At 49.0% G+C, this 26,454-nt stretch overlaps 3 protein-coding genes across 7 annotated transcripts; 2 read left to right on the plus strand and 1 right to left on the minus strand.

Moving 5' to 3' along the window:
• The first annotated feature begins 716 nt into the window (after positions 1 to 716).
• LOC126982913 (clumping factor A-like) lies at positions 717 to 3,583 on the plus strand. Of its 5 annotated transcripts, none has more exons than XM_050835191.1 (2): positions 717 to 2,178; positions 2,798 to 3,583. In XM_050835191.1, exons 1-2 carry the CDS (start codon positions 723 to 725, stop codon positions 3,424 to 3,426), a joined length of 2,085 nt encoding a protein of 694 aa, XP_050691148.1. In that variant the 5' UTR covers positions 717 to 722; the 3' UTR covers positions 3,427 to 3,583. The 5 variants fall into 5 exon arrangements, with proteins under 5 accessions (XP_050691148.1, XP_050691151.1, XP_050691149.1 ...); XM_050835194.1 differs by having other exon boundaries at positions 717 to 2,126; positions 3,088 to 3,583; XM_050835192.1 differs by having other exon boundaries at positions 717 to 2,121.
• A 2,418-nt stretch (positions 3,584 to 6,001) lies between these two features.
• Positions 6,002 to 16,001, minus strand: LOC126982914 (mucin-17-like). Its single transcript, XM_050835196.1, has 2 exons — positions 15,572 to 16,001; positions 6,002 to 7,364 (listed from the first exon to the last, which is right to left on the minus strand). Exons 1-2 carry the CDS (start codon positions 15,848 to 15,850, stop codon positions 6,153 to 6,155), a joined length of 1,491 nt encoding a protein of 496 aa, XP_050691153.1. The 5' UTR covers positions 15,851 to 16,001; the 3' UTR covers positions 6,002 to 6,152.
• Positions 16,002 to 22,139: 6,138 nt separating this feature from the next.
• LOC126982849 (protein odd-skipped-like) lies at positions 22,140 to 23,276 on the plus strand. Its single transcript, XM_050835119.1, has one exon. The coding sequence runs from the start codon at positions 22,180 to 22,182 to the stop codon at positions 22,978 to 22,980; it is 801 nt and encodes a 266-aa protein (XP_050691076.1). The 5' UTR covers positions 22,140 to 22,179; the 3' UTR covers positions 22,981 to 23,276.
• Positions 23,277 to 26,454: the final 3,178 nt, after the last annotated feature.

The following is a 26,454-nucleotide window of genomic DNA, read 5'->3' on the forward strand; positions in this document are numbered from 1 at the left end:
AATAATATGACGCAGATGTGCAAAGCAAAAAAAGTAATTGGGTGTAAAGTACCATACGTGGAATTCAAAGGTGGAAACTATAAAACCTGCCGTTGAGTAGTAAATGAGAACTTTGTATTTAGCGAAGAAAGACTGAGTACAACATGGAGAGGCATAGGCTAATACGAGCTGTAATACTACTACTATATACGATGATGATGATAATAGTAATAATAATAACAATAATAGAGCAAGTAGGTATTGGATGACCTCTGGTCTCATTAGTAACAATCCACGGTTGTAGTAGGCAGAAAGGCAACTAAAATTAAGAAATCGCAATGGACGGACACGGGATAAAGGGAACAGATATGGAGGGAAAGAGTACCTACGCGACACTCTGGGAAATAACTAATGTATGAAGAACCCAAGGCATGTTATCCACGCATTATGCATGAAATAAAAGTTAAGCAAGGTTATTTTTTCTTACTTATCAAGATTTATTTGGGAATAGTTGCCATTCAAAAGAATTAAGAATATTTGATCTATTCCTTTATAGTTTAGCAACAGCCCTGTCACCCCCCATCCGACGCGTGAACTGCACTACTTAGCCGACTAGGCAAGATTATAGCAGAAAGAATTTGCTGGAGGCCAGTCGGTCTTCATGGACATAGCACCTCCTTTTATTACCGAGCACCGATTTCCTCAATATTCGGATAATTTTTTTGTATCACATCGAAACAACGATGGGAAACTCAGCATCTCGACAGAAATTTAACGTGTGGGTAACCCTGGAGCGAGGCTCCTCCCTGGTGGACTCCATCAAGCTCTCGTGCAAGGACTCCACCTGCTGCCTGAAGAGGAGGCGTACGGTCGCCTCCGTCAAGCTCCCCGTGGAAGGCTGGTCTTGCGTCGCAGGGATTCAAGGCTGCCACGCCGAGGGTGAGCTGCGTGTGCCCTTGGCGAAGCTGTGCAAGAAAGACGGCAACCAGGCCGTCAGGGTGCAATTCGCCTCGCTTAGGAAGCCAGTCTTCACCTCTTCCATCCCGCTGGCCTGGCTGCTGGACAACATCAGCGGCCTACACTTCTCGCTCTTCTGTGACGACGGGCCCGCCTTCACCAGCCTCCGGTGCAACGGGAGGCGGTGTGGCGAGCCCGTCCGGGCGGTGAGCCCTGCACCGCGTGCGGCCACTGACGGGGTGGCCAGGACCGATGAGGCTGATGCATGGGCAGCCTTTGAAGTGACGACCCATGATGACTGGTCCGTGGAGGCTGATGATTCATGGGCAGCCCCAGACTTGGTGACCTCTGTTGCTATGGTCGAGGCTGATGATTCATGGGCAGCCTTTGAAGCAATGACCCGTGATGACTGGTCCGTGGAGGCTGATGATTCATGGGCACCCGCCGAATTGGTGACCGCCATCACCGATGAGGCTGATGATTCATGGGCAGCCTTTGAAGCAATGACCCGTGATGACTGGTCCGTGGAGGCTGATGATCCATGGGCACCCGCCGAATTGGTGACCGCCATCACCGATGAGGCTGATGATTCATGGGCAGCCTTTGAAGCAATGACCCGTGATGACTGGTCCGTGGAGGCTGATGATCCATGGGCACCCGCCGAATTGGTGACCGCCATCACCGATGAGGCTGATGATTCATGGGCAGCCTTTGAAGCAATGACCCGTGATGACTGGTCCGTGGCGGCTGATGATCCATGGGCACCCGCCGAATTGGTGACCGCCATCACCGATGAGGCTGATGATTCATGGGCAGCCTTTGAAGCAATGACCCGTGATGACTGGTCCGTGGAGGCTGATGATCCATGGGCACCCGCCGAATTGGTGACCGCCATCACCGATGAGGCTGATGATTCATGGGCAGCCTTTGAAGCAATGACCCGTGATGACTGGTCCGTGGAGGCTGATGATACATGGGCACCCGCCGAATTGGTGACCGCCATCACCGATGAGGCTGATGTTCCATTGGCACTCCTTGAAGTGACGACCCGTGATGACTCGTCTGATGAGGGTGATGTTCCATTGGCACTCCTTGAAGTGACGACCCGTGATGACTCGTCTGATGAGGGTGATGTTCCATTGGCACTCCTTGAAGTGACGACCCGTGATGACTCGTCTGATGAGGGTGATGTTCCATTGGCACTCCTTGAAGTGACGACCCGTGATGACTCGTCTGATGAGGGTGATGATCCATGGCCAGCCTTTGAAGCAATGACCCGTGATGACTCGTCTGATAAGGGTGATGTTCCATTGGCACTCCTTGAAGTGACGACCCGTGATGACTCGCCTGATGAGGGTGATGATCCATGGCCAGCCTTTGAAGCAATGACCCGATGACTCGTCTGATGAGGGTGATGTTCCATTGGCACTCCTTGAAGTGCCGACCCGTGATGACTCGTCTGATGAGGGTGATGATCCATGGCCAGCCTTTGAAGCAATGACCCGCGATGACTCGTCTGATAAGGGTGATGTTCCATTGGCACTCCTTGAAGTGACGACCCGTGATGACTCGTCTGATGAGGGTGATGATCCATGGCCAGCCTTTGAAGCAATGACCCGTGATGACTCGTCTGATAAGGGTGGTGTTCCATTGGCACTCCTTGAAGTGACGACCCGTGATGACTCGTCTGATGAGGGTGATGATCCATGGCCAGCCTTTGAAGCAATGACCCGTGATGACTCGTCTGATGAAGCTGATGTTCCATTGGCACTCCTTGAAGTGACGACCCGTGATGACTGGTCTGATGAGGGTGATGATCCATGGGCATCCGCCGAATCGGTGACCGCCATCACCGATGAAGCTGATGATCCATGGGATGCCCTCGAATTGATAACCAGTGATGACTGGTCTGATGAGGATGATGATCCATGGGATGCCCTCGAATTGATAACCAGTGATGACTGGTCTGATGAGGATGATGATCCATGGGATGCCCTCGAATTGATAACCAGTAATGACTGGTCTGATGAGGCTGAGGATCTATGGGATGCCCTCGAATTGATAACCAGTAATGACTGGTCTGATGAGGATGATGATCCATGGGATGCCCTCGAATTGATAACCAGTAATGACTGGTCTGATGAGGATGAGGATCCATGGGATGCCCTCGAATTGATAACCAGTAATGACTGGTCTGATGAGGATGATGATCCATGGGATGCCCTCGAATTGATAACCAGTAATGACTGGTCTGATGAGGATGATGATCCATGGGCATCCGCCGAATCGGTGGCCGCCATCACCGATGAGGATGATGATCCATGGGAAGCCCTCGAATTGATAACCAGTAATGACTGGTCTGATGAGGATGAGGATTCATGGGATACCCTCGAATTGATAACCAGTGATGACTGGTCTGATGAGGCTGATGCCTTCCTGGACGTCACGGCCATCTGTGCTGTCGTTGTGTACATTGTCTTGCTTCACTAAGCAGCCTGGTAACACACTCACCAGTGACCCCCGGCGCAGGCGCGAGCCACATCCTGAGCCACACTCCCGGGGAGCGAGACTCCCTTTAGTGACCGTCGCTCTTATTACACCTTCAGGGGAGGAGCTCCAGCTGTATTTCTTATCTTATCAATGAAAACCATTACAATAAAACTATTATCCTATTAATGAACTTACCTTACCTATTAATAATAGTGTGCCTATCACAGTGAAATTCACCACATGCACGACTGCCAAGTCTCTTCCATTCGTCTACCATTCTATTAGCAAACCAATTCCTGCCTGCATGTTTAACAAATCTATATTGATCTAACGACCCACGGCTAAGAGTGCATTATATTTTCTTACTTATCAAGATTTATTTGCGAATAGTTGCCATTCAAAAGAATTAAGAATATTTTATCTATTCCTTTATAGTTAAGCAAATGGGCACATGTTTGACCGAGTTGAAAAACTTACTAAATTTTATGCTCTATTTTGGAATATACTGTTTTAGAGGAATGCATGTAGTTTTACGAAGCTTTTTCCCGCTTACAAGACCCACGAACATTTACATTTAACGGGGGACCCCTCGGGTATTAGTGGAGGGTCCCCGATGGACTGTGAGGTATACGGCCCTGCCTTCATGCGTGGCAACGAAGACCGCTTCAGATTTTACATAAGACAAACGATATCAAATGTTGGCCTTACCATGTAGCAAATAGTTTAGTAATAGTAGTAGTAGTAGCAGTAGTGGTAGTAGTAGTAGTAGTATAGTAGTACAGTGGTAGTGGTAGTAAAAGTAATAGTAGAAGTAGTAGTAGTAGTAGTAGTAGTGGGTGCCAGACACACTCCCCTCTTAACATATTCCCTTTTGAACATTTCCCCCTCCGGACATTTCCACTCATTCATCTATTTAATACGAGCGAAATAACAAATAAATGAATCGTAAAACAGACGACTAAAGAGAAGGAACATATAACAAAAAAAACAAAAACAGGATCAACACAACAAAATATGATAAAAAAACACAAAATACTGAAAAAAAAAGTAACTATCTAAGTGAATATCTAACCAGCTAACCCTTCCTAGCTGTCTGACTAGCTATTAACTAACTATTTAAGTACCTGCCTACCTGCCTGTTTTGGTGTGGTTGTTTGTTCAGCTTGTTGACCTACATAGAGAGAAAAGACTAAAAACCAAGGACAAAACATTTCAATCGGGCCAATCCCAAGGAGGTTAAATTAAACATCCCTCCCGGCCGTCAGCCTCCTTCTTGCCCCTTCAGTGTTGGCGGACAGGGTGCCAGCGAGACTTCAAGCCGCGCGACCCAGGGCCTCATCCATCCTTGACCACCACCACCATAACCACCACACCACGACCACCAATACCACCACCACAGCCACCGCGAAATCCACCACCATTACCACCACCAATACTTACAAAAATGACACTCACCAGCTTCTACCTCCACCACCACTACAACCACCACCACCACCCCTGCCACCAGCCCTACCACTACCACCACAACCTCCACCACAATTACCATCACCACTACTTTCACAAATGACAGTCACCAACGTCCACTACCACCACCACCACCACAACCACAACCACCACTATCACCACAAATAGCAGTCACCTCCTACAACTACCAGCACCACAGATACCACTACGACCACCACCACTACCACCATCACAGCTAAGTCACCACCATCACCACCCCCAACACCTTTACCAGGGTAACTACCACTACCAACACCCTTCCCCCCACCACCACTACCACCATTACAGCTAAGTATCCAACAATCTGATATCCACTGTTAGTAATAATATGACGCAGATGTGCAAAGCAAAAAAAGTAATTGGGTGTAAAGTACCATACGTGGAATTCAAAGAAGGTGGAAACTATAAAACCTGCCGTTGAGTAGTAAATGAGAACTTTGTATTTAGCGAAGAAAGACTGAGTACAACATGGAGAGGCATAGGCTAATACGAGCTGTAATACTACTACTATATACGATGATGATGATAATAGTAATAATAATAACAATAATAGAGCAAGTAGGTATTGGATGTCCTCTGGTCTCATTAGTAACAATCCACGGTTGTAGTAGGCAGAAAGGCAACTAAAATTAAGAAATCGCAATGGACGGACACGGGATAAAGGGAACAGATATGGAGGGAAAGAGTACCTACGCGACACTCTGGGAAATAACTAATGTATGAAGAACCCAAGGCATGTTATCCACGCATTATGCATGAAATAAAAGTTAAGCAAGGTTATTTTTTCTTACTTATCAAGATTTATTTGGGAATAGTTGCCATTCAAAAGAATTAAGAATATTTGATCTATTCCTTTATAGTTTAGCAACAGCCCTGTCACCCCCCATCCGACGCGTGAACTGCACTACTTAGCCGACTAGGCAAGATTATAGCAGAAAGAATTTGCTGGAGGCCAGTCGGTCTTCATGGACATAGCACCTCCTTTTATTACCGAGCACCGATTTCCTCAATATTCGGATAATTTTTTTGTATCACATCGAAACAACGATGGGAAACTCAGCATCTCGACAGAAATTTAACGTGTGGGTAACCCTGGAGCGAGGCTCCTCCCTGGTGGACTCCATCAAGCTCTCGTGCAAGGACTCCACCTGCTGCCTGAAGAGGAGGCGTACGGTCGCCTCCGTCAAGCTCCCCGTGGAAGGCTGGTCTTGCGTCGCAGGGATTCAAGGCTGCCACGCCGAGGGTGAGCTGCGTGTGCCCTTGGCGAAGCTGTGCAAGAAAGACGGCAACGCGGCCGTCAGGGTGCAATTCGCCTCGCTTAGGAAGCCAGTCTTCACCTCTTCCATCCCGCTGGCCTGGCTGCTGGACAACATCAGCGGCCTACACTTCTCGCTCTTCTGTGACGACGGGCCCGCCTTCACCAGCCTCCGGTGCAACGGGAGGCGGTGTGGCGAGCCCGTCCGGGCGGTGAGCCCTGCACCGCGTGCGGCCACTGACGGGGTGGCCAGGACCGATGAGGCTGATGCATGGGCAGCCTTTGAAGTGACGACCCATGATGACTGGTCCGTGGAGGCTGATGATTCATGGGCAGCCCCAGACTTGGTGACCTCTGTTGCTATGGTCGAGGCTGATGATTCATGGGCAGCCTTTGAAGCAATGACCCGTGATGACTGGTCCGTGGAGGCTGATGATTCATGGGCACCCGCCGAATTGGTGGCCGCCATCACCGATGAGGCTGATGATTCATGGGCAGCCTTTGAAGCAATGACCCGTGATGTCTGGTCCGTGGAGGCTGATGATTCATGGGCACCCGCCGATTTGGTGACCGCCATCACCGATGAGGCTGATGATTCATGGGCAGCCTTTGAAGCAATGACCCGTGATGACTGGTCCGTGGAGGCTGATGATCCATGGGCACCCGCCGAATTGGTGACCGCCATCACCGATGAGGCTGATGATTCATGGGCAGCCTTTGAAGCAATGACCCGTGATGACTGGTCCGTGGAGGCTGATGATCCATGGGCACCCGCCGAATTGGTGACCGCCATCACCGATGAGGCTGATGTTCCATTGGCACTCCTTGAAGTGACGACCCGTGATGACTCGTCTGATGAGGGTGATGTTCCATTGGCACTCCTTGAAGTGACGACCCGTGATGACTCGTCTGATGAGGGTGATGATCCATGGCCAGCCTTTGAAGCAATGACCCGCGATGACTCGTCTGATAAGGGTGATGTTCCATTGGCACTCCTTGAAGTGACGACCCGTGATGACTCGTCTGATGAGGGTGATGATCCATGGCCAGCCTTTGAAGCAATGACCCGCGATGACTCGTCTGATAAGGGTGATGTTCCATTGGCACTCCTTGAAGTGACGACCCGTGATGACTCGTCTGATGAGGGTGATGATCCATGGCCAGCCTTTGAAGCAATGACCTGCGATGACTCGTCTGATAAGGGTGATGTTCCATTGGCACTCCTTGAAGTGACGACCCGTGATGACTCGTCTGATGAGGGTGATGATCCATGGCCAGCCTTTGAAGCAATGACCCGTGATGACTCGTCTGATGAAGCTGATGTTCCATTGGCACTCCTTGAAGTGACGACCCGTGATGACTCGTCTGATGAGGGTGATGATCCATGGGCATCCGCCGAATCGGTGACCGCCATCACCGATGAAGCTGATGATCCATGGGATGCCCTCGAATTGATAACCAGTGATGACTGGTCTGATGAGGATGATGATCCATGGGATGCCCTCGAATTGATAACCAGTAATGACTGGTCTGATGAGGATGATGATCTATGGGATGCCCTCGAATTGATAACCAGTAATGACTGGTCTGATGAGGATGATGATCCATGGGATGCCCTCGAATTGATAACCAGTAATGACTGGTCTGATGAGGATGATGATCCATGGGATGCCCTCGAATTGATAACCAGTAATGACTGGTCTGATGAGGATGATGATCCATGGGCATCCGCCGAATCGGTGGCCGCCATCACCGATGAGGATGATGATCCATGGGAAGCCCTCGAATTGATAACCAGTAATGACTGGTCTGATGAGGATGATGATCCATGGGAAGCCCTCGAATTGATAACCAGTAATGACTGGTCTGATGAGGATGAGGATTCATGGGATGCCCTCGAATTGATAACCAGTGATGATTGGTCTGATGAGGATGAGGATTCATGGGAAGCCCTCGAATTGATAACCAGTGATGACTGGTCTGATGAGGCTGATGCCTTCCTGGACGTCACGGCCATCTGTGCTGTCGTTGTGTACATTGTCTTGCTTCACTAAGCAGCCTGGTAACACACTCACCAGTGACCCCCGGCGCAGGCGCGAGCCACATCCTGAGCCACACTCCCGGGGAGCGAGACACCCTTTAGTGACCGTCGCTCTTATTACACCTTCAGGGGAGGAGCCCCAGCTGTATTTCTTATCTTATCAATGAAAACCATTACAATAAAACTATTATCCTATTAATGAACTTACCTTACCTATTAATAATAGTGTGCCTATCACAGTGAAATTCACCACATGCACGACTGCCAAGTCTCTTCCATTCGTCTACCATTCTATTAGCAAACCAATTCCTGCCTGCATGTTTAACAAATCTATATTGATCTAACGACCCACGGCTAAGAGTGCATTATATTTTCTTACTTATCAAGATTTATTTGCGAATAGTTGCCATTCAAAAGAATTAAGAATATTTTATCTATTCCTTTATAGTTAAGCAAATGGGCACATGTTTGACCGAGTTGAAAAACTTACTAAATTTTATGCTCTATTTTGGAATATACTGTTTTAGAGGAATGCATGTAGTTTTACGAAGCTTTTTCCCGCTTACAAGACCCACGAACATTTACATTTAACGGGGGACCCCTCGGGTATTAGTGGAGGGTCCCCGATGGACTGTGAGGTATACGGCCCTGCCTTCATGCGTGGCAACGAAGACCGCTTCAGATTTTACATAAGACAAACGATATCAAATGTTGGCCTTAAATCTTATTATATAAATGAATTAATCATTTCATACACCTTGATATAGGCTACAACGTTTATTTAGTGACACTATTATTATTATTATTATAATTATTATTATTATTTTTTGTCATTGTTACTATTGTTAGCGTTGCCATTGTTGTTATTGCTATTATAATTAGTATCAGTATAATATTCTTGTCATTATTATTATTCATATTACTTGTGTTCATACTATCAAAACTACTGCTTACATTATTATCGACGTTAGTGTCATTAATATAATTTTAACACTTTGTTTACTTCTGTTCTGATGCAATTACAATTATTACTCTCTCTCTCTCTCTCTCTCTCTCTCTCTCTCTCTCTCTCTCTCTCTCTCTCTCTCTCTCTCTCTCTCTCTCTCTCTCTCTCTCTCTCTCTCTCTCTCTCTCTCTCTCTCTCTCTCTCTCTCTCTCTCTCTCTCATCCTTTGAAAACAATGTGTCAGCCTATTATATTGATTATAATCCTATCTATATATCTGTCAATGTCGCTAAACTAATAGGAATATTGATATTAGTGTCATTCCACAGTAGATATCACTACTACTTTCAATCATAATCAATAATCAGTCATTATTACTACATGTACTACCAATATTCCTGTTGTCATTAATATCAATATCTATAATTTTATAAAAGCTTGACCCTCCAAGCCAAAGAAGATGCTGCGTTTGTACAAAAGAAGATCACAGATGTATAAACTGTGCATGTGTTAAGGATAAAAGACGCTGTACGAACTGTAAAAAGAGCGACAGGTGCCAAAATCCCCTGGGCAGGGATCAGAGCAGGGAGGATAACGATGAAGCGCGACACCGCGGGGACAATGAGGGCCGCCGGGGAAGGAGTGAGCGGGGGGAGGGGTGTCGGAGGGAGCTGCTGCACAACCGCCACCTCTATATCCCCCTCAACCGGTACCACCCCTTCCATTGGCACCTCCAATGTTGCCACTACCAACACCACTACCACCACCCCCTCATCACTCTTCCTCTTCGACTGGACAGGGCGTGGCGGAGGTCGGGGGAAGCTTTGCTTGGAAGGGGCTAGCGGAGGGGGAAGCAACGAGGTGGGTGGATGACACATACCTTGAAGTTGTTGGGTGGTCTGCAAGAAATCTTTTTGAACCACCCAGATGTGGAGCCACGACATTTATCATCAAAGAAATTGTCACCCTGTTAAATAACTACATCCAGAACACACCACTGGCGCCCCTATCCCTGAAAATTGTATTCACTCTCCCCCATCTCTTCCTCCAAAAAGCACACCCAAAGACCAAACAAGCCGAAAATATCGAGGCATTAAGATGACGAGTTGCCTTGTGGCAAACTAACGAGTTAGATGCCCTCCTTGGAGAAGCCAGAGCCATACAGGAGAGGCTCCCCGGACCCCAACAAAACAACACCTCCACAGAAGACTGGGCCCGGATGTTTGCAGACACGAGCCTTGTCAGAAAATTCCACACGGGGTGTGCTTCCACTCACCAGGGACACGATCAGTCAACTCAAGGAAAAACATCCTCCACCGAGTGACCTGAAGGGACTGAGACTGGCAGGATGTCACCAACCACCGAATCCAGTTATATACGAAAGGATAACAGGAGAGATGGTGTGGAAGAAGGCCCTCCAGACTCGTGGCAGCGCGGGGCCCTCAGGACTTGATGCACGGGGGCGAAGCTTGCTGAGCAGCGCCAACTTTGGCAATGCAGCTGGCGACTTGCGCAACACTATTGCAGCACTGGCAAGAAAACTCGCCTCCTCCAGCTGCCACTATGTGGACGCCCTGACGGCATGCCGCCTCATTCCCCTGGACAAGAGGCCGGGATGCAGGCCTATAGGAGTCGGAGAAGTCCTGCGGCGCATCGTAGGCAAATGCATCATGGCTGTCGTCAAAGAAGATGTGAGAATGGCAGCAGGGAACCTCCAAGTTTGTGCGGGGCAGGCAGGAGGATAAGCATCCGTCCATGCCATGCGGGAGATATTCGACCACGTGGAGTGCGAAGCAGTGCTTCTTGTTGACGCCAAAAATGCCTTCAACACAATAAATAGAAAGACTATGATACATAACATTAAAACCAAGTGCCCTAGCTTAGCTATGTATGTCGAAAATACCTATACATACCCGACTGACTTATACATAAATAACCACAGTGGAAAGGTGAAAGTGTTAAAATCATCTGAGGGAACAACACAAGGTGACCCAATAGCCATGGCTATGTACGCCCTGGGCCCATCAGTCCTCCAAAATGAAATCGCGTTCGCAGAAACACGGGTGAAACAGGTGGCTTATGCGGATGACCTCTCAGGTGCTGGTAAAATCTCAGACTTAAAAGGGTGGTGGGACACTGTGAACACCGCCGGCCCTGAGATAGGATACATCCCTAACGCCACCAAGTCTGTCCTTATTGTCAAACCTGAACATTATGACCGTGCCGCAGAAACTTTTAGAGGAAGTGGCGTCATTGTGACAAAAGACGGACAACGACACTTAGGTGCAGTGATCGGGACAGAGGTATATAAGAAGGAGTACGTGGGAGACAAAGTAGCTGAATGGGTGAAGGAAATAGAAGCTTTGTCTGCCATTGCCAAGACTGAGCCACACGCTGCCTATTCAGCGTACACCCACGGCATCCAACATCGGTGGACGTTCCTGATGCGCACCATCCCCGGCATCAGTCCACTCCTCCGACCACTGGAAAATGCCGTCAAGAATGTATTCTTGCCGGCGCTGGTGAAATATCATGCTTTGGGGGAGGAGGAGAGGGATATGCTAGCACTTCCCCCAAGACTGGGTGGGATGGGGATCACCAACCCTGAGAAGCTGGCAGATAAGGAGAACCAAAACTCCATCAGCCTTACCAGGTCACTCATCAACAGGATCATTGCTCAGGAGGCAGAGGGCGAGATAGACCAAACAGAAATAAGAGATATTAAAAGAAAAATCTCAGAAGAAAGGCAACAGGCCCAAAACGACGAGCTGGACCGTCTTACACCTCCTGTCCACAGAAATGGGTGAAAAATACACAGCACAGGAGGCAGGCGCCTCTAACTGGCTAACGTCATTACCAATCAGAGCAAAGGGCTTCAGCCTCAACAAACAAGAATTTGTCGACGCCATTGCTCTGAGATATGGCTGGCCGATTGAGGGACTGCCTGATCTCTGTGCATGTGGATCACCAAATGATGTCACCCACACCATGACATGTACAAAAGGAGGCTTCGTCTGTATTCGACACGATGAAGTGAGGGATCTGACAGCCAGCATGCTCGGGGAGGTATGCAAAGACTTCACTACCGAAACGGCACTGCTTCACCTGGACGGCGAACACCTTCGGTACAGGACAGCCAATACCTCACAGGAGGCACGGGTTGATGTAAGTGCCCGCGGATTCTGGGTGCGCGGACAGCGGGCGTTCATGGACATCCGCATATTCGACCCGATGGCTGCCTGTCACCGTGAGCTGCCCTTGCAAGCCGCCCACCACAGGAACGAGCAGGAGAAGACAAGGGCATACGGTGAAAGAATCCAACATGTGGATCAGGGCAGCTTCACCCCCCTCGTCTTCACCACATCCGGCGGGATGGGTCCCAGGGCCCAATGCTTCTACACACGCCTCGCGGAACTAATCTCAGAAAAGAAGCATCAGCCAAGGAGTCACGTTGTCGCCTGGATGAGGTGTCGCCTCTCGTTCTCCCTGCTCAGGTCGGCCATCCTATGTCTCAGGGGCACCAGACACTCTGGCCCAAAAGCCACCAACATCTCCAATATGGACTATGAAGCCACAGTGGTGGAGAGTGACATTAGGGTGGGTCGGGAGTGACTTGAGTAGGGAAGGAAAGGGGGATCTAGACGTAATAGATGATAGGTGATTTAGTGTCAGGTAGTATTTGTGATATGGTTGGATGCCACAGTCATTAGCGAACAGAGTTGGGGCTAATGACCTCCAAGCTATGGAGCCCTCCATGATTATGTGTCGGGAAAATAAACATGGGTGGAGGTATCATTTATGTTGTATGTTGAAAAAAAAAATAGTAGTAGTAGTAGTAGTAGTAGTAGTAGTAGTAGTGGGTGCCTGACATACTCCCCCCTTAACATATTCCCTTTTGAACATTTCCCCCTCCGGACATGTCCACTCATTCATCTATTTAATACGAGCGAAATAACAAATAAATGAATCGTAAAACAGACGACTAAAGAGAAGGAACATATAACAAAAAAAAACAAAAACAGGATCAACACAACAAAATATGATAAAAAAACACAAAATACTGAAAAAAAAACTAAGTAACTATCTAACTGAATATCTAACCAGCTAACTCTTCCTAGCTGTCTGACTAGCTATTAACTAACTATTTAAGTACCTGCCTACCTGCCTGTTTTGGTGTGGTTGTTTGTTCAGCTTGTTGACCTACATAGAGAGAAAAGACTAAAAACCAAGGACAAAACATTTCAATCGGGCCAATCCCAAGGAGGTTAAATTAAACATCCCTCCCGGCCGTCAGCCTCCTTCTTGCCCCTTCAGTGTTGGCGGACAGGGTGCCAGCGAGACTTCAAGCCGCGCGACCCAGGGCCTCATCCATCCTTGACCACCACCACCATAACCACCACACCACGACCACCAATACCACCACCACAGCCACCGCGAAATCCACCACCATTACCACCACCAATACTTACAAAAATGACACTCACCAGCTTCTACCTCCACCACCACTACAACCACCACCACCACCCCTGCCACCAGCCCTACCACTACCACCACAACCTCCACCACAATTACCATCACCACTACTTTCACAAATGACAGTCACCAACGTCCACTACCACCACCACCACCACAACCACAACCACCACTATCACCACAAATAGCAGTCACCTCCTACAACTACCAGCACCACAGATACCACTACGACCACCACTACCACCATCACAGCTAAGTCACCACCATCACTACCCCCAACACCTTTACCAGGGTAACTACCACTACCAACACCCTTCCCCCCACCACCACTACCACCATTACAGCTAAGTATCCAACAATCTGATATCCACTGTTAGTAATAATATGACGCAGATGTGCAAAGCAAAAAAGTAATTGGGTGTAAAGTACCATACGTGGAATTCAAAGAAGGTGGAAACTATAAAACCTGCCGTTGAGTAGTAAATGAGAACTTTGTATTTAGCGAAGAAAGACTGAGTACAACATGGAGAGGCATAGGCTAATACGAGCTGTAATACTACTACTATATACGATGATGATAATAGTAATAATAATAACAATAATAGAGCAAGTAGGTATTGGATGTCCTCTGGTCTCATTAGTAACAATCCACGGTTGTAGTAGGCAGAAAGGCAACTAAAATTAAGAAATCGCAATGGACGGACACGGGATAAAGGGAACAGATATGGAGGGAAAGAGTACCTACGCGACACTCTGGGAAATAACTAATGTATGAAGAACCCAAGGCATGTTATCCACGCATTATGCATGAAATAAAAGTTAAGCAAGGTTATTTTTTCTTACTTATCAAGATTTATTTGGGAATAGTTGCCATTCAAAAGAATTAAGAATATTTGATCTATTCCTTTATAGTTTAGCAACAGCCCTGTCACCCCCCATCCGACGCGTGAACTGCACTACTTAGCCGACTAGGCAAGATTATAGCAGAAAGAATTTGCTGGAGGCCAGTCGGTCTTCATGGACATAGCACCTCCTTTTATTACCGAGCACCGATTTCCTCAATATTCGGATAATTTTTTTGTATCACATCGAAACAACGATGGGAAACTCTGCATCTCGACAGAAATTTAACGTGTGGGTAACCCTGGAGCGAGGCTCCTCCCTGGTGGACTCCATCAAGCTCTCGTGCAAGGACTCCACCTGCTGCCTGAAGAGGAGGCGTACGGTCGCCTCCGTCAAGCTCCCCGTGGAAGGCTGGTCTTGCGTCGCAGGGATTCAAGGCTGCCACGCCGAGGGTGAGCTGCGTGTGCCCTTGGCGAAGCTGTGCAAGAAAGACGGCAACGCGGCCGTCAGGGTGCAATTCGCCTCGCTTAGGAAGCCAGTCTTCACCTCTTCCATCCCGCTGGCCTGGCTGCTGGACAACATCAGCGGCCTACACTTCGCTCTTCAGTGACGACGGGCCCGCCTTCACCAGCCTCCGGTGCAACGGGAGGCGGTGGCGAGCCTGTCCGGGCGGTGAGCCCTGCACCGCGTGCGGCCACTGACGGGGTGGCCAGGACCGATGAGGCTGATGCATGGGCAGCCTTTGAAGTGACGACCCATGATGACTGGTCCGTGGAGGCTGATGATTCATGGGCAGCCCCAGACTTGGTGACCTCTGTTGCTATGGTCGAGGCTGATGATTCATGGGCAGCCTTTGAAGCAATGACCCGTGATGACTGGTCCGTGGAGGCTGATGATTCATGGGCAGCCCCAGACTTGGTGACCTCTGTTGCTATGGTCGAGGCTGATGATTCATGGGCAGCCTTTGAAGCAATGACCCGTGATGACTGGTCCGTGGAGGCTGATGATTCATGGGCACCCGCCGAATTGGTGGCCGCCATCACCGATGAGGCTGATGATTCATGGGCAGCCTTTGAAGCAATGACCCGTGATGACTGGTCCGTGGAGGCTGATGATCCATGGGCACCCGCCGAATTGGTGACCGCCATCACCGATGAGGCTGATGATTCATGGGCAGCCTTTGAAGCAATGACCCGTGATGACTGGTCCGTGGAGGCTGATGATCCATGGGCACCCGCCGAATTGGTGACCGCCATCACCGATGAGGCTGATGATTCATGGGCAGCCTTTGAAGCAATGACCCGTGATGACTGGTCCGTGGAGGCTGATGATCCATGGGCACCCGCCGAATTGGTGACCGCCATCACCGATGAGGCTGATGATTCATGGGCACTCTTTGAAGTGACGACCCGTGATGACTCGTCTGATGAGGGTGATGTTCCATTGGCACTCCTTGAAGTGACGACCCGTGATGACTCGTCTGATGAGGGTGATGATCCATGGCCAGCCTTTGAAGCAATGACCCGCGATGACTCGTCTGATAAGGGTGGTGTTCCATTGGCACTCCTTGAAGTGACGACCCGTGATGACTCGTCTGATGAGGGTGATGATCCATGGCCAGCCTTTGAAGCAATGATCCGCGATGACTCGTCTGATAAGGGTGATGTTCCATTGGCACTCCTTGAAGTGACGACCCGTGATGACTCGTCTGATGAGGGTGATGATCCATGGCCAGCCTTTGAAGCAATGATCCGCGATGACTCGTCTGATAAGGGTGATGTTCCATTGGCACTCCTTGAAGTGACGACCCGTGATGACTCGTCTGATGAGGGTGATGATCCATGGCCAGCCTTTGAAGCAATGACCCGTGATGATTCGTCTGATAAGGGTGGTGTTCCATTGGCACTCCTTGAAGTGACGACCCGTGATGACTCGTCTGATGAGGGTGATGATCCATGGCCAGCCTTTGAAGCAATGACCCGCGATGACTCGTCTGATAAGGGTGATGTTCCATTGGCACTCCTTGAAGTGACGACCCGTGATGACTCGTCTGATGAGGGTGATGATCCATGGCCAGCCTTTGAAGCAATGACCCGCGATGATTCGTCTGATAAGGGTGGTGTTCCATTGGCACTCCTTGAAGTGACGACCCGTGATGACTCGTCTGATGAGGGTGATGATCCATGGGCATCCTTTGAAGCGGTGACCGTGATCACCTGATGAAGCTGATGATCCATGGATGCACTCGAATTGAAGTGACGACCAGTGATGACTGGTCTGATGAGGGTGATGATCCATGGATCCGCCGAATCGGTGACCGCCATCACTGGTCTGATGAAGATGATGATCCATTGGATGCCCTCGAATTGATAACCAGTGATGACTGGTCTGATGAGGATGATGATCCATGGGATGCCCTCGAATTGATAACCAGTGATGACTGGTCTGATGAGGATGATGATCCATGGGATGCCCTCGAATTGATAACCAGTAATGACTGGTCTGATGAGGATGATGATCCATGGGATGCCCTCGAATTGATAACCAGTAATGACTGGTCTGATGAGGATGATGATCCATGGATGCCCTCGAATTGATAACCAGTAATGACTGGTCTGATGAGGATGATGATCCATGGGATGCCCTCGAATTGATAACCAGTAATGACTGGTCTGATGAGGATGATGATCCATGGGATGCCCTCGAATTGATAACCAGTGATGACTGGTCTGATGAGGATGATGATCCATGGGATGCCCTCGAATTGATAACCAGTAATGACTGGTCTGATGAGGATGATGATCCATGGGCATCCGCCGAATCGGTGGCCGCCATCACCGATGAGGATGATGATCCATGGGAAGCCCTCGAATTGATAACCAGTGATGATTGGTCTGATGAGGATGAGGATTCATGGGATGCCCTCGAATTGATAACCAGTGATGACTGGTCTGATGAGGCTGATGCCTTCCTGGACGTCACGGCCATCTGTGCTGTCGTTGTGTACATTGTCTTGCTTCACTAAGCAGCCTGGTAACACACTCACCAGTGACCCCCGGCGCAGGCGCGAGCCACATCCTGAGCCACACTCCCGGGGAGCGAGACACCCTTTAGTGACCGTCGCTCTTATTACACCTTCAGGGGAGGAGCTCCAGCTGTATTTCTTATCTTATCAATGAAAACCTTTACAATAAAACTATTATCCTATTAATGAATTTACCTTACCTATTAATAATAGTGTGCCTATCACAGTGAAATTCACCACATGCACGACTGCCAAGTCTCTTCCATTCGTCTACCATTCTATTAGCAAACCAATTCCTGCCTGCATGTTTAACAAATCTATATTGATCTAACGACCCACGGCTAAGAGTGCATTATATTTTCTTACTTATCAAGATTTATTTGCGAATAGTTGCCATTCAAAAGAATTAAGAATATTTTATCTATTCCTTTATAGTTAAGCAAATGGGCACATGTTTGACCGAGTTGAAAAACTTACTAAATTTTATGCTCTATTTTGGAATATACTGTTTTAGATGAATGCATGTAGTTTTACGAAGCTTTTTCCCGCTTACAAGACCCACGAACATTTACATTTAACGGGGGACCCCTCGGGTATTAGTGGAGGGTCCCCGATGGACTGTGAGGTATACGGCCCTGCCTTCATGCGTGGCAACGAAGACCGCTTCAGATTTTACATAAGACAAACGATATCAAATGTTGGCCTTACCATGTAGCAAATAGTTTAGTAATAGTAGTAGTAGTAGTAGCAGTAGTGGTAGTAGTAGTAGTAGTATAGTAGTACAGTGGTAGTGGTAGTAAAAGTAATAGTAGAAGTAGTAGTAGTAGTAGTAGTAGTAGTAGTGGGTGCCAGACATACTCCCCCCTTAACATATTCCCTTTTGAACATTTCCCCCTCCGGACATTTCCACTCATTCATCTATTTAATACGAGCGAAATAACAAATAAATGAATCGTAAAACAGACGACTAAAGAGAAGGAACATATAACAAAAAAAAAAAACAGGATCAACACAACAAAATATGATAAAAAAAACACAAAATACTGAAAAAAAACTAAGTAACTATCTAACTGAATATCTAACCAGCTAACCCTTCCTAGCTGTCTGACTAGCTATTAACTAACTATTTAAGTACCTGCCTACCTGCCTGTTTTGGTGTGGTTGTTTGTTCAGCTTGTTGACCTACATAGAGAGAAAAGACTAAAAACCAAGGACAAAACATTTCAATCGGGCCAATCCCAAGGAGGTTAAATTAAACATCCCTCCCGGCCGTCAGCCTCCTTCTTGCCCCTTCAGTGTTGGCGGACAGGGTGCCAGCGAGACTTCAAGCCGCGCGACCCAGGGCCTCATCCATCCTTGACCACCACCACCATAACCACCACACCACGACCACCAATACCACCACCACAGCCACCGCGAAATCCACCACCATTACCACCACCAGTACTTACAAAAATGACACTCACCAGCTTCTACCTCCACCACCACTACAACCACCACCACCACCCCTGGCACCAGCCCTACCACTACCACCACAACCTCCACCACAATTACCATCACCACTACTTTCACAAATGACAGTCACCAACGTCCACTACCACCACCACCACCACAACCACAACCACCACTATCACCACAAATAGCAGTCACCTCCTACAACTACCAGCACCACAGATACCACTACGACCACCACCACTACCACCATCACAGCTAAGTCACCACCATCACCACCCCCAACACCTTTACCAGGGTAACTACCACTACCAACACCCTTCCCCCCACCACCACTACCACCATTACAGCTAAGTCACCACCACCACCACCACGTTATCTAGGTAATTCCTTAACTAATGTATGACCCTCTTCTTTGGCAGTCTCCCTCCTCCCTCCCTCCTGCCTACCTACCTACGTGTCCTTCCTCCCTCCCTCAGACCTTCCCAACCCCCCCCCCCTCCCCCTCTCTCTCTCTCTTTGTATCGGATATTCGAACTGTGTCGCCAGGCTAATACGTCAGGTTATAAATTTCTCTCACGCACGCCAACTTAATTATCTTAGTATCTTAATTGATCCTTTGGACAAGATATTAGAGAGAAACAGGATGCAACAAAATTCATGGTTTACAGGTCTGTGCTTAATCCTTCACTATCAATGCATCAGGTTTACTCTAGCGAGGAATTTATCCCGGACTACAAGCGTCAGGCGTTACAGGGTTACGTGTCATGTCTCACAATCTTCGAGTAGAGACTGGGAGATGTAGTAGGACACCACCTGACATGAGGATGTGTAACTGTGGTCAGGATGATGTTCAGACAGAAGAACATGTCGTGTTGGCATGTCCTTTATCACAGACTTTGAGACACAGATATAACAGTTTAGACTTTACAGCTATGAAAACTTTGATGGAGGGCAAGGGTAATTGGAAAGACTTGTGTAATTTTATCTATGATGTTCTGAGCTTGTATGCCTAATATGGAAACTGTGATGGACTGCTAATTAATGGAAACATATAGTGATTTGCTTATCTTTAGGAAGTATTGTAAAGGTGTCGTAAGTTAAAGGTTATCCTTTGGACAAAAAAATGTTTATTGGGAATATTACTTTGCAACTGTCAATAAATAACTGAAACAACTGAAACTGTGTGTGTGTGTGTGTGTGTGTGTGTGTGTGTGTGTGTGCATGCGCGCGCTTGTGTGGTGGTCCCCTAGAGTTCAACAGTATAATGAAATCTTATACATAAAATCCGTAGAGTTTTGCAGATATGTGATTTATTATATTAATTAATTATTATTACAAAGAACACGCGACTTACTGATGGAAACACAGCCATAAGGTACAATATACATAATGGGTGGAAGGAAAAACTTACATAGGGCTGACTGATTAGTAATAGTAGAAGTAGTAGTAGTAATAATAATAATAATAATAATAATAATAATAATAATAATAATAATAATAATAATAATAATAATAATAATAATAATAATAATAATAATAATAATAATAATAATAATCGAGGTCCCCCCAAACCTCCACCCCTTCCCCTCTTCCTCCCTTTTCCACCACCGTCTCCCAGCAATGTAAACTTCCTTTCTGTGTGTGTGTGTGTGTGTGTGTGTGTCAGAGAGAGAGAGAGAGAGAGAGAGAGAGAGAGAGAGAGAGAGAGAGAGAGAGAGAGAGAGAGAGAGAGAGAGAGAGAGAGAGAGAGAGAGAGAGAGAGAGAGAGAGGGGGGGGCCGCGGTGCCCTATGCCCGCTCGAGTGTGGGAACCTAATCCAGCCTACTCATGGCGGGCAGCGTTAGTCCTAATCCTCGGACATTTTAATTATTTAGTGTCCACCTGGCTGCCCCCTCGCCCCCCTGCCCCCCCTTCCTCCCCCAGCTCCCTCGCCTTCCCCTCCCTCCCCTCTCGCCCCTCACTTACCCTCTCACCTCACCCCAAACCCTACCCCTTCTTCCCCTTCCTCCCTTTTCTCTCTTCATTCTCCTCCCCTCAAAACCTCCTCCCCTTTGCCCCCCCTTCCTCTTCTCCCCTTCTCCTCTCCTCCCCCCCACTTTATAGACTCCCCCTTCCTTCTCCACTTATAGATATCATGCGTCTATCCTCACCCCACATCCCCTCCCCCTCTTTCTTGCTCCTTCTTTCCTTCCCCTTCCTTTCTCCCCTTCTCTTCTGTCCCATTCCCTCCTACCACACCCTCACCCCTCACCCTATGCCTCCTCCTCTTCTCCTAACTCCATTCTCCTCTCTTGATTCTCTCCTCCACCCTCCACTTCACCCCTCTTCCTCCTCCTGCTCCTTCTCCTCTTCCTCCTTCGCCTCCTAAGTTAATTCTCTTCCCCCCAACCCTCACCTTCCATTACATTCCCCTTTGCACTTCACCCCTCCTCCTCCTCCTCCCCCCCGCTAATATTTACCTGTAATAGGCGGTGTGTTGAGGACAAGGACAACAAAAAAGGACATACGGGCCGAGGCGGAGGAGCAACGTACATGCCTGATTAGTTCCGCCGATAGCCCTCCCCCTCCTCCCCCTCCTCCTCCCTCCGTCGGTGGTGATGGTGGTGGTCCGGTCGGCACGGCGTGGGAACAGTGTCCATTCTTCCCCTCCTCCACACCCTTCCCTTCCTTCTCCTCCTCCCTTCCCTCCCTCCCCCAAGAGCCTTTACCTATACCCACCATTACCACCGCCACCACCACCACCACCAACGCCGCCGCCGCCGTCGTTGATGCCTCTTCCTCCTTCACGTCCACGTAAAGGCTCAACGCCAGTGACACACACACACACACACACACACATACACACACACTACAGGGCGACGCAGTGTTCCAGGGAGGGAATAAAGAGCATAAAGCCGCGCACTAAAAAAAGGTGTAAGTCATGCGTGTCGGGCCCGAGATAATGATCCACGTGCACTTCTTCGACAGGGTCAGTAGAGCCTCCTACACGCCCAGCTGCCAGTCACGAGGCTCCCACATCCCCTCCCGCGCCGCCACCCAGCCAATCAGCGCCTCGGCCCGGGGATCACCACGCCCACGCTCACCCTGGGCCAGTAGCGCCGCGCCCCACCGCGTCCCGGCAGCCAATGGTCGGCCTCCGGTGCTCCCAGCCAAGCCGAGGCCTTTATAAGGGAGGCGCTGAGCCATGGCCCACAGAACCACTACCTCAGCAGAATGGAGCGTACGTCCGTGCTCGCTGCTCGGCCCGACGCCCCGACCCACACCGCCAAGTTCAGCCCCGGCGCGCTGGGCTCCGCGTTCACCCCCCTCTCGCGAGTGCCTCCCGCCTTCCCCCTGTTCCAGTCACTACCGTTCCTACCACAAGTGCCTCCCACCAGTGCCAAGCAGCCGCCACCCTACGGCCTCGAATCCCGGCTGGCGGGGCTTCTGCAGAGCTATGGAACCGTGCCCATAGGCCAGCTGCCGTGGGCGGCGCTGGGCGCGAGCGAGCTGGCCCTCAACCGCCTGCTGCTGACCCCCGGGGGCCGCCTCAGCAGGCCCAAGAAGCGCTACATCTGCAAGTACTGCCAGCGGGAGTTCACCAAGAGCTACAACCTGCTGATCCACGAGCGGACGCACACGGACGAGCGGCCCTTCCCCTGCGACATCTGCGGCAAGGCCTTCAGGAGGCAGGACCACCTCCGCGACCACAAGTACATCCACAGCAAGGAGAAGCCCTTCAAGTGCGAGGCGTGCGGCAAGGGCTTCTGCCAGGCGCGCACGCTCGCCGTGCACAAGGCGCAGCACGCCCACGACACCCTCCCCGCGGCGGCGCCCGCCCGCACGCCCACCGCGCCGCACACGCCGCCCGCCGCGCCCACTGATAGCGAGGAGGTGGTGGACGTGCTGCACTGCGACGACGACGACGACGACGATGTGATGCAGACGGTGACGGAGGAGGACGAGGAGCTGCCCCCCGCGGTGCCGCCCCCCAAGAGGCTCGGCTTCTCCATCGCCGACATCATGAGCAGATAGAGCCGTGGAGGGGCGAGGAGCGTTGCCCTGCCCTGCAGCGCCGACCTCCGAGAGACTCGCTCCTCAAGCGTCGACATCTTGAGCAGCTGAGCCTCGGATGGCCGAGGAGCAGCCCCGCCCCACGGCGCCGCCTCCCAGGCAGACGGTGAGCCACAGGGGCAGGGCACGGGACACGCCGCCGTCACGGTCTCGGCCACGCCAAGCTTTAATTACCTGTAAAATTTGCTGCATATTGCGGCCTTATGTTGTATATTACTTTATACTTTATAAGTTCTGTTAATGAATGTTAAAACTGACTTGACATCTATCATTTACCCTGGTGACCCTGTGTGTGTGTGTGTGTGTGGGGGTGGGCGGGCGAGGGAGTGAAAGATTGTTGGTGCGTGTGTACGTATGGAGCCAGGCTGCAGCAGGCGGCATGACAGGTGAGTCAGGGCGCGGCCTCTCGGGTCCAGGTAAAGAAAAGATTGTACGTGTGAAGATGTGCCGGCCACGACCGTTGCGGATGAACATAAGAACGTAGGAGTCTGCAAGAGGCCGGTAGGCCTGTACGAGGCAGCTCCCGTGAATCTAACCCCACCTAATATCGCTGTCCATGAATTTATCTAATCTATTTTTTAATGTGAAACTTGTATTGGCACTCACCACATGACTGCTAAGCCTATTCCACTCATCCACACTCTGTTAGTAAACCAATTTTTTCCTATCTCCCTATTGAATCTGAATTTATCCAGTTTAAACCCATTATGGTGAGTCAGGATGCGGCCACTCCAGCTTCAGTGAATGTGGGACGGATGTGGCGGCGATAACATGTCAGATGAAGACGACAACGGTCACCCCACCACAACCCAAGCAACACCTGCTATCCACATCCCTTCATGAGCACAAATCACATTCATACACATCCACAGAATACACACAACACGCTGCCACCCACCAAACCTTCATTAACTCAACACAAACAGTTATACACATCCACATAACACACTGCCACCCACAACCCCTCATGAACACAACACAAACAGTTATACCCCCAACAACACAACACACACAGCCCCTCATGAACACAACACAAACAGTTATACCCCCAACAACACAACACACACAACCCCTCATGAACACAACACAAACAGCTATACCCCCAACAACACAACACACACAACCCCTCATGAACACAACACAAACACAGTCACACACAACACACCTGCCACCCGCCAGTCCTTCATGAACACAACACAGAGTCACCTCCACACAACACACACAGACACACCTGCCTTCCACCGACCCTCCCTTCCTTCCCACGCGCATCGGTCACCAGGTAATGTATCACCACTCAAGAGCCCCCAGGTTAAAAGCACCCATCCCAACCTTCCCCCCTCCTCCCCGGCCTGGCGTATACCCTGGTCAGTCTACCCTTGTGCTCTCCTACTGCTGATGACCGACCTGCTAAAATAGTGGTAACAGCGGCACCAGCAGAAGATAAGGTAGGGTTAGTGTTGTATGCTGGTAATGGTAGTGGGAGATAATGTAGTGGTAATAGTAGTAGTAATAGTAGTAGTAGTAGTGATGTATAGTAAAAATATAATAATTAAATGATGATGAAAGTAACTAACAAATAATAACAATAATAATAAAAATGATAATAGGAGAATAGCGGCAGCTGAAAAGGGCAGAAAAATAATTGATGAGAGGACAGGAGAGGAGGGAGAGGATGCTAAGTTGCTGTTATGGGACATTCAAACAGTCTGTCTGCCCTAATCCCCACCCTCCTCTCTCTTTCTCTCTCAATATATCTATCTACCTATCTAAACACACACACACACACACACACACACACACACACACACACACACACACACACAAACACAAACACAGTAAACTGAGCCAATGAGATGCTTCACCATGTATGCAGAGGTTATGTATACAAACTTCAGGAGAAACACGTACGGGAGACTATGGTAAAATACGGGACTTCAGAGTTTGAGATATCTTTATGACACAGGAAAGGCAGAAAATATTTAGTATAAACATCAACGGAGTTTGTGCATAATTCTCTCTCTCTCTCTCTCTCTCTCTCTCTCTCTCCTTGTATATCTTTGTGTATGTTTGACCCCAGAAAAAAGGCAAAAGGGATTAACATTGGACCCGCTCTTCCAAGCCTTCAACCAACTCTATATAACCTCACTCCCACCAACTCTATATAACCTCACTCCCACCAACTCTATATAACCTCACTCCCACCAACTCTATATAACCTCACTCCCACCAACTCAATATAACCTCACTCCCACCAACTCAATGTAACCTCACTCCCACCAACTCAATATAACCTCACTCCCACCAACTCTATATAACCTCACTCCCACCAACTCTATCTAACCTCACTCCCACCAACTCTATGTAACCTCACTCCCACCAACTCTATCTAACCTCACTCCCACCAACTCTATGTAACCTCACTCCCACCAACTCAATATAACCTCACTCCCACCAACTCTATCTAACCTCACTCCCACCAACTCTATATAACCTCACTCCCACCAACTCTATCTAACCTCACTCCCACCAACTCTATCTAACCTCACTCCCACCAACTCTATCTAACCTCACTCCCACCAACTCTATCTAACCTCACTCCCACCAACTCTATATAACCTCACTCCCACCAACTCTATATAACCTCACTCCCACCAACTCTATATAACCTCACTCCCACCAACTCTATATAACCTCACTCCCACCAACTCTATCTAACCTCACTCCCACCAACTCTATGTAACCTCACTCCCACCAACTCTATATAACCTCACTCCCACCAACTCTATGTAACCTCACTCCCACCAACTCTATAATTATAACCTCACTCCCACCAACTCTATCTAACCTCACCCCCACCAACTCTATATAACCTCACTCCCTCTAACTCTATGTAACCTCACTCCCACCAACTCTATATAACCTCACTCCCACCAACTCTATATAACCTCACTCCCACCAACTCTATGTAACCTCACTCCCACCAACTCTATATAACCTCACTCCCTCTAACTCTATACAACCTCACTCCCACCAACTCTATACAACCTCACTCCCACCAACTCTATACAACCTCACTCCCACCAACTCTATACAACCTCACTCCCACCAACTCTATGTAACCTCACTCCCACCAACTCTATACAACCTCACTCCCACCAACTCTATATAACCTCACTCCCACCAACTCTATGTAACCTCACTCCCACCAACTCTATGTAACCTCACTCCCACCAACTCTATATAACCTCACTCCCTCTAACTCTATACAACCTCACTCCCACCAACTCTATGTAACCTCACTCCCGCCAACTGTAACATTTTCCTGCCAAGAGAAGAGTATCTAGACACCTCTCCATCCGAATATCAACCTCTCTTTTGGCTTCCCTTCTCTACCTTCTCTTACAGGAGCAGTGGTGGGTGGATCTTTTTTTATAT

The sequence above is a fragment of the Eriocheir sinensis genome, chromosome 52 (assembly GCF_024679095.1).
Source record: "Eriocheir sinensis breed Jianghai 21 chromosome 52, ASM2467909v1, whole genome shotgun sequence".
NCBI lineage: Eukaryota > Metazoa > Arthropoda > Malacostraca > Decapoda > Varunidae > Eriocheir > Eriocheir sinensis.

Excerpts from the sequence above, each read along its gene's own strand:
- LOC126982913 (XM_050835191.1), top strand. The coding sequence starts at position 723 with ATGGGAAACTCAGCATCTCGACAGAAATTTAACGTGTGGGTAACCCTG. Across the intron at positions 2,179-2,797 it reads TGATGACTCGTCTGATGAGG|CTGATGATCCATGGGATGCC; the intron begins GTGATGATCCAT and ends TCACCGATGAAG.
- LOC126982914 (XM_050835196.1), bottom strand. The coding sequence starts at position 15,850 with ATGGCGGTCACCAATTCGGCGGGTGCCCATGGATCATCAGCCTCCACG. Across the intron at positions 7,365-15,571 it reads CCACGGACCAGTCATCACGG|GTCATTGCTTCAAAGGCTGG; the intron begins GTCATTGCTTCA and ends GAGTCATCGCAG.
- LOC126982849 (XM_050835119.1), top strand. The coding sequence starts at position 22,180 with ATGGAGCGTACGTCCGTGCTCGCTGCTCGGCCCGACGCCCCGACCCAC.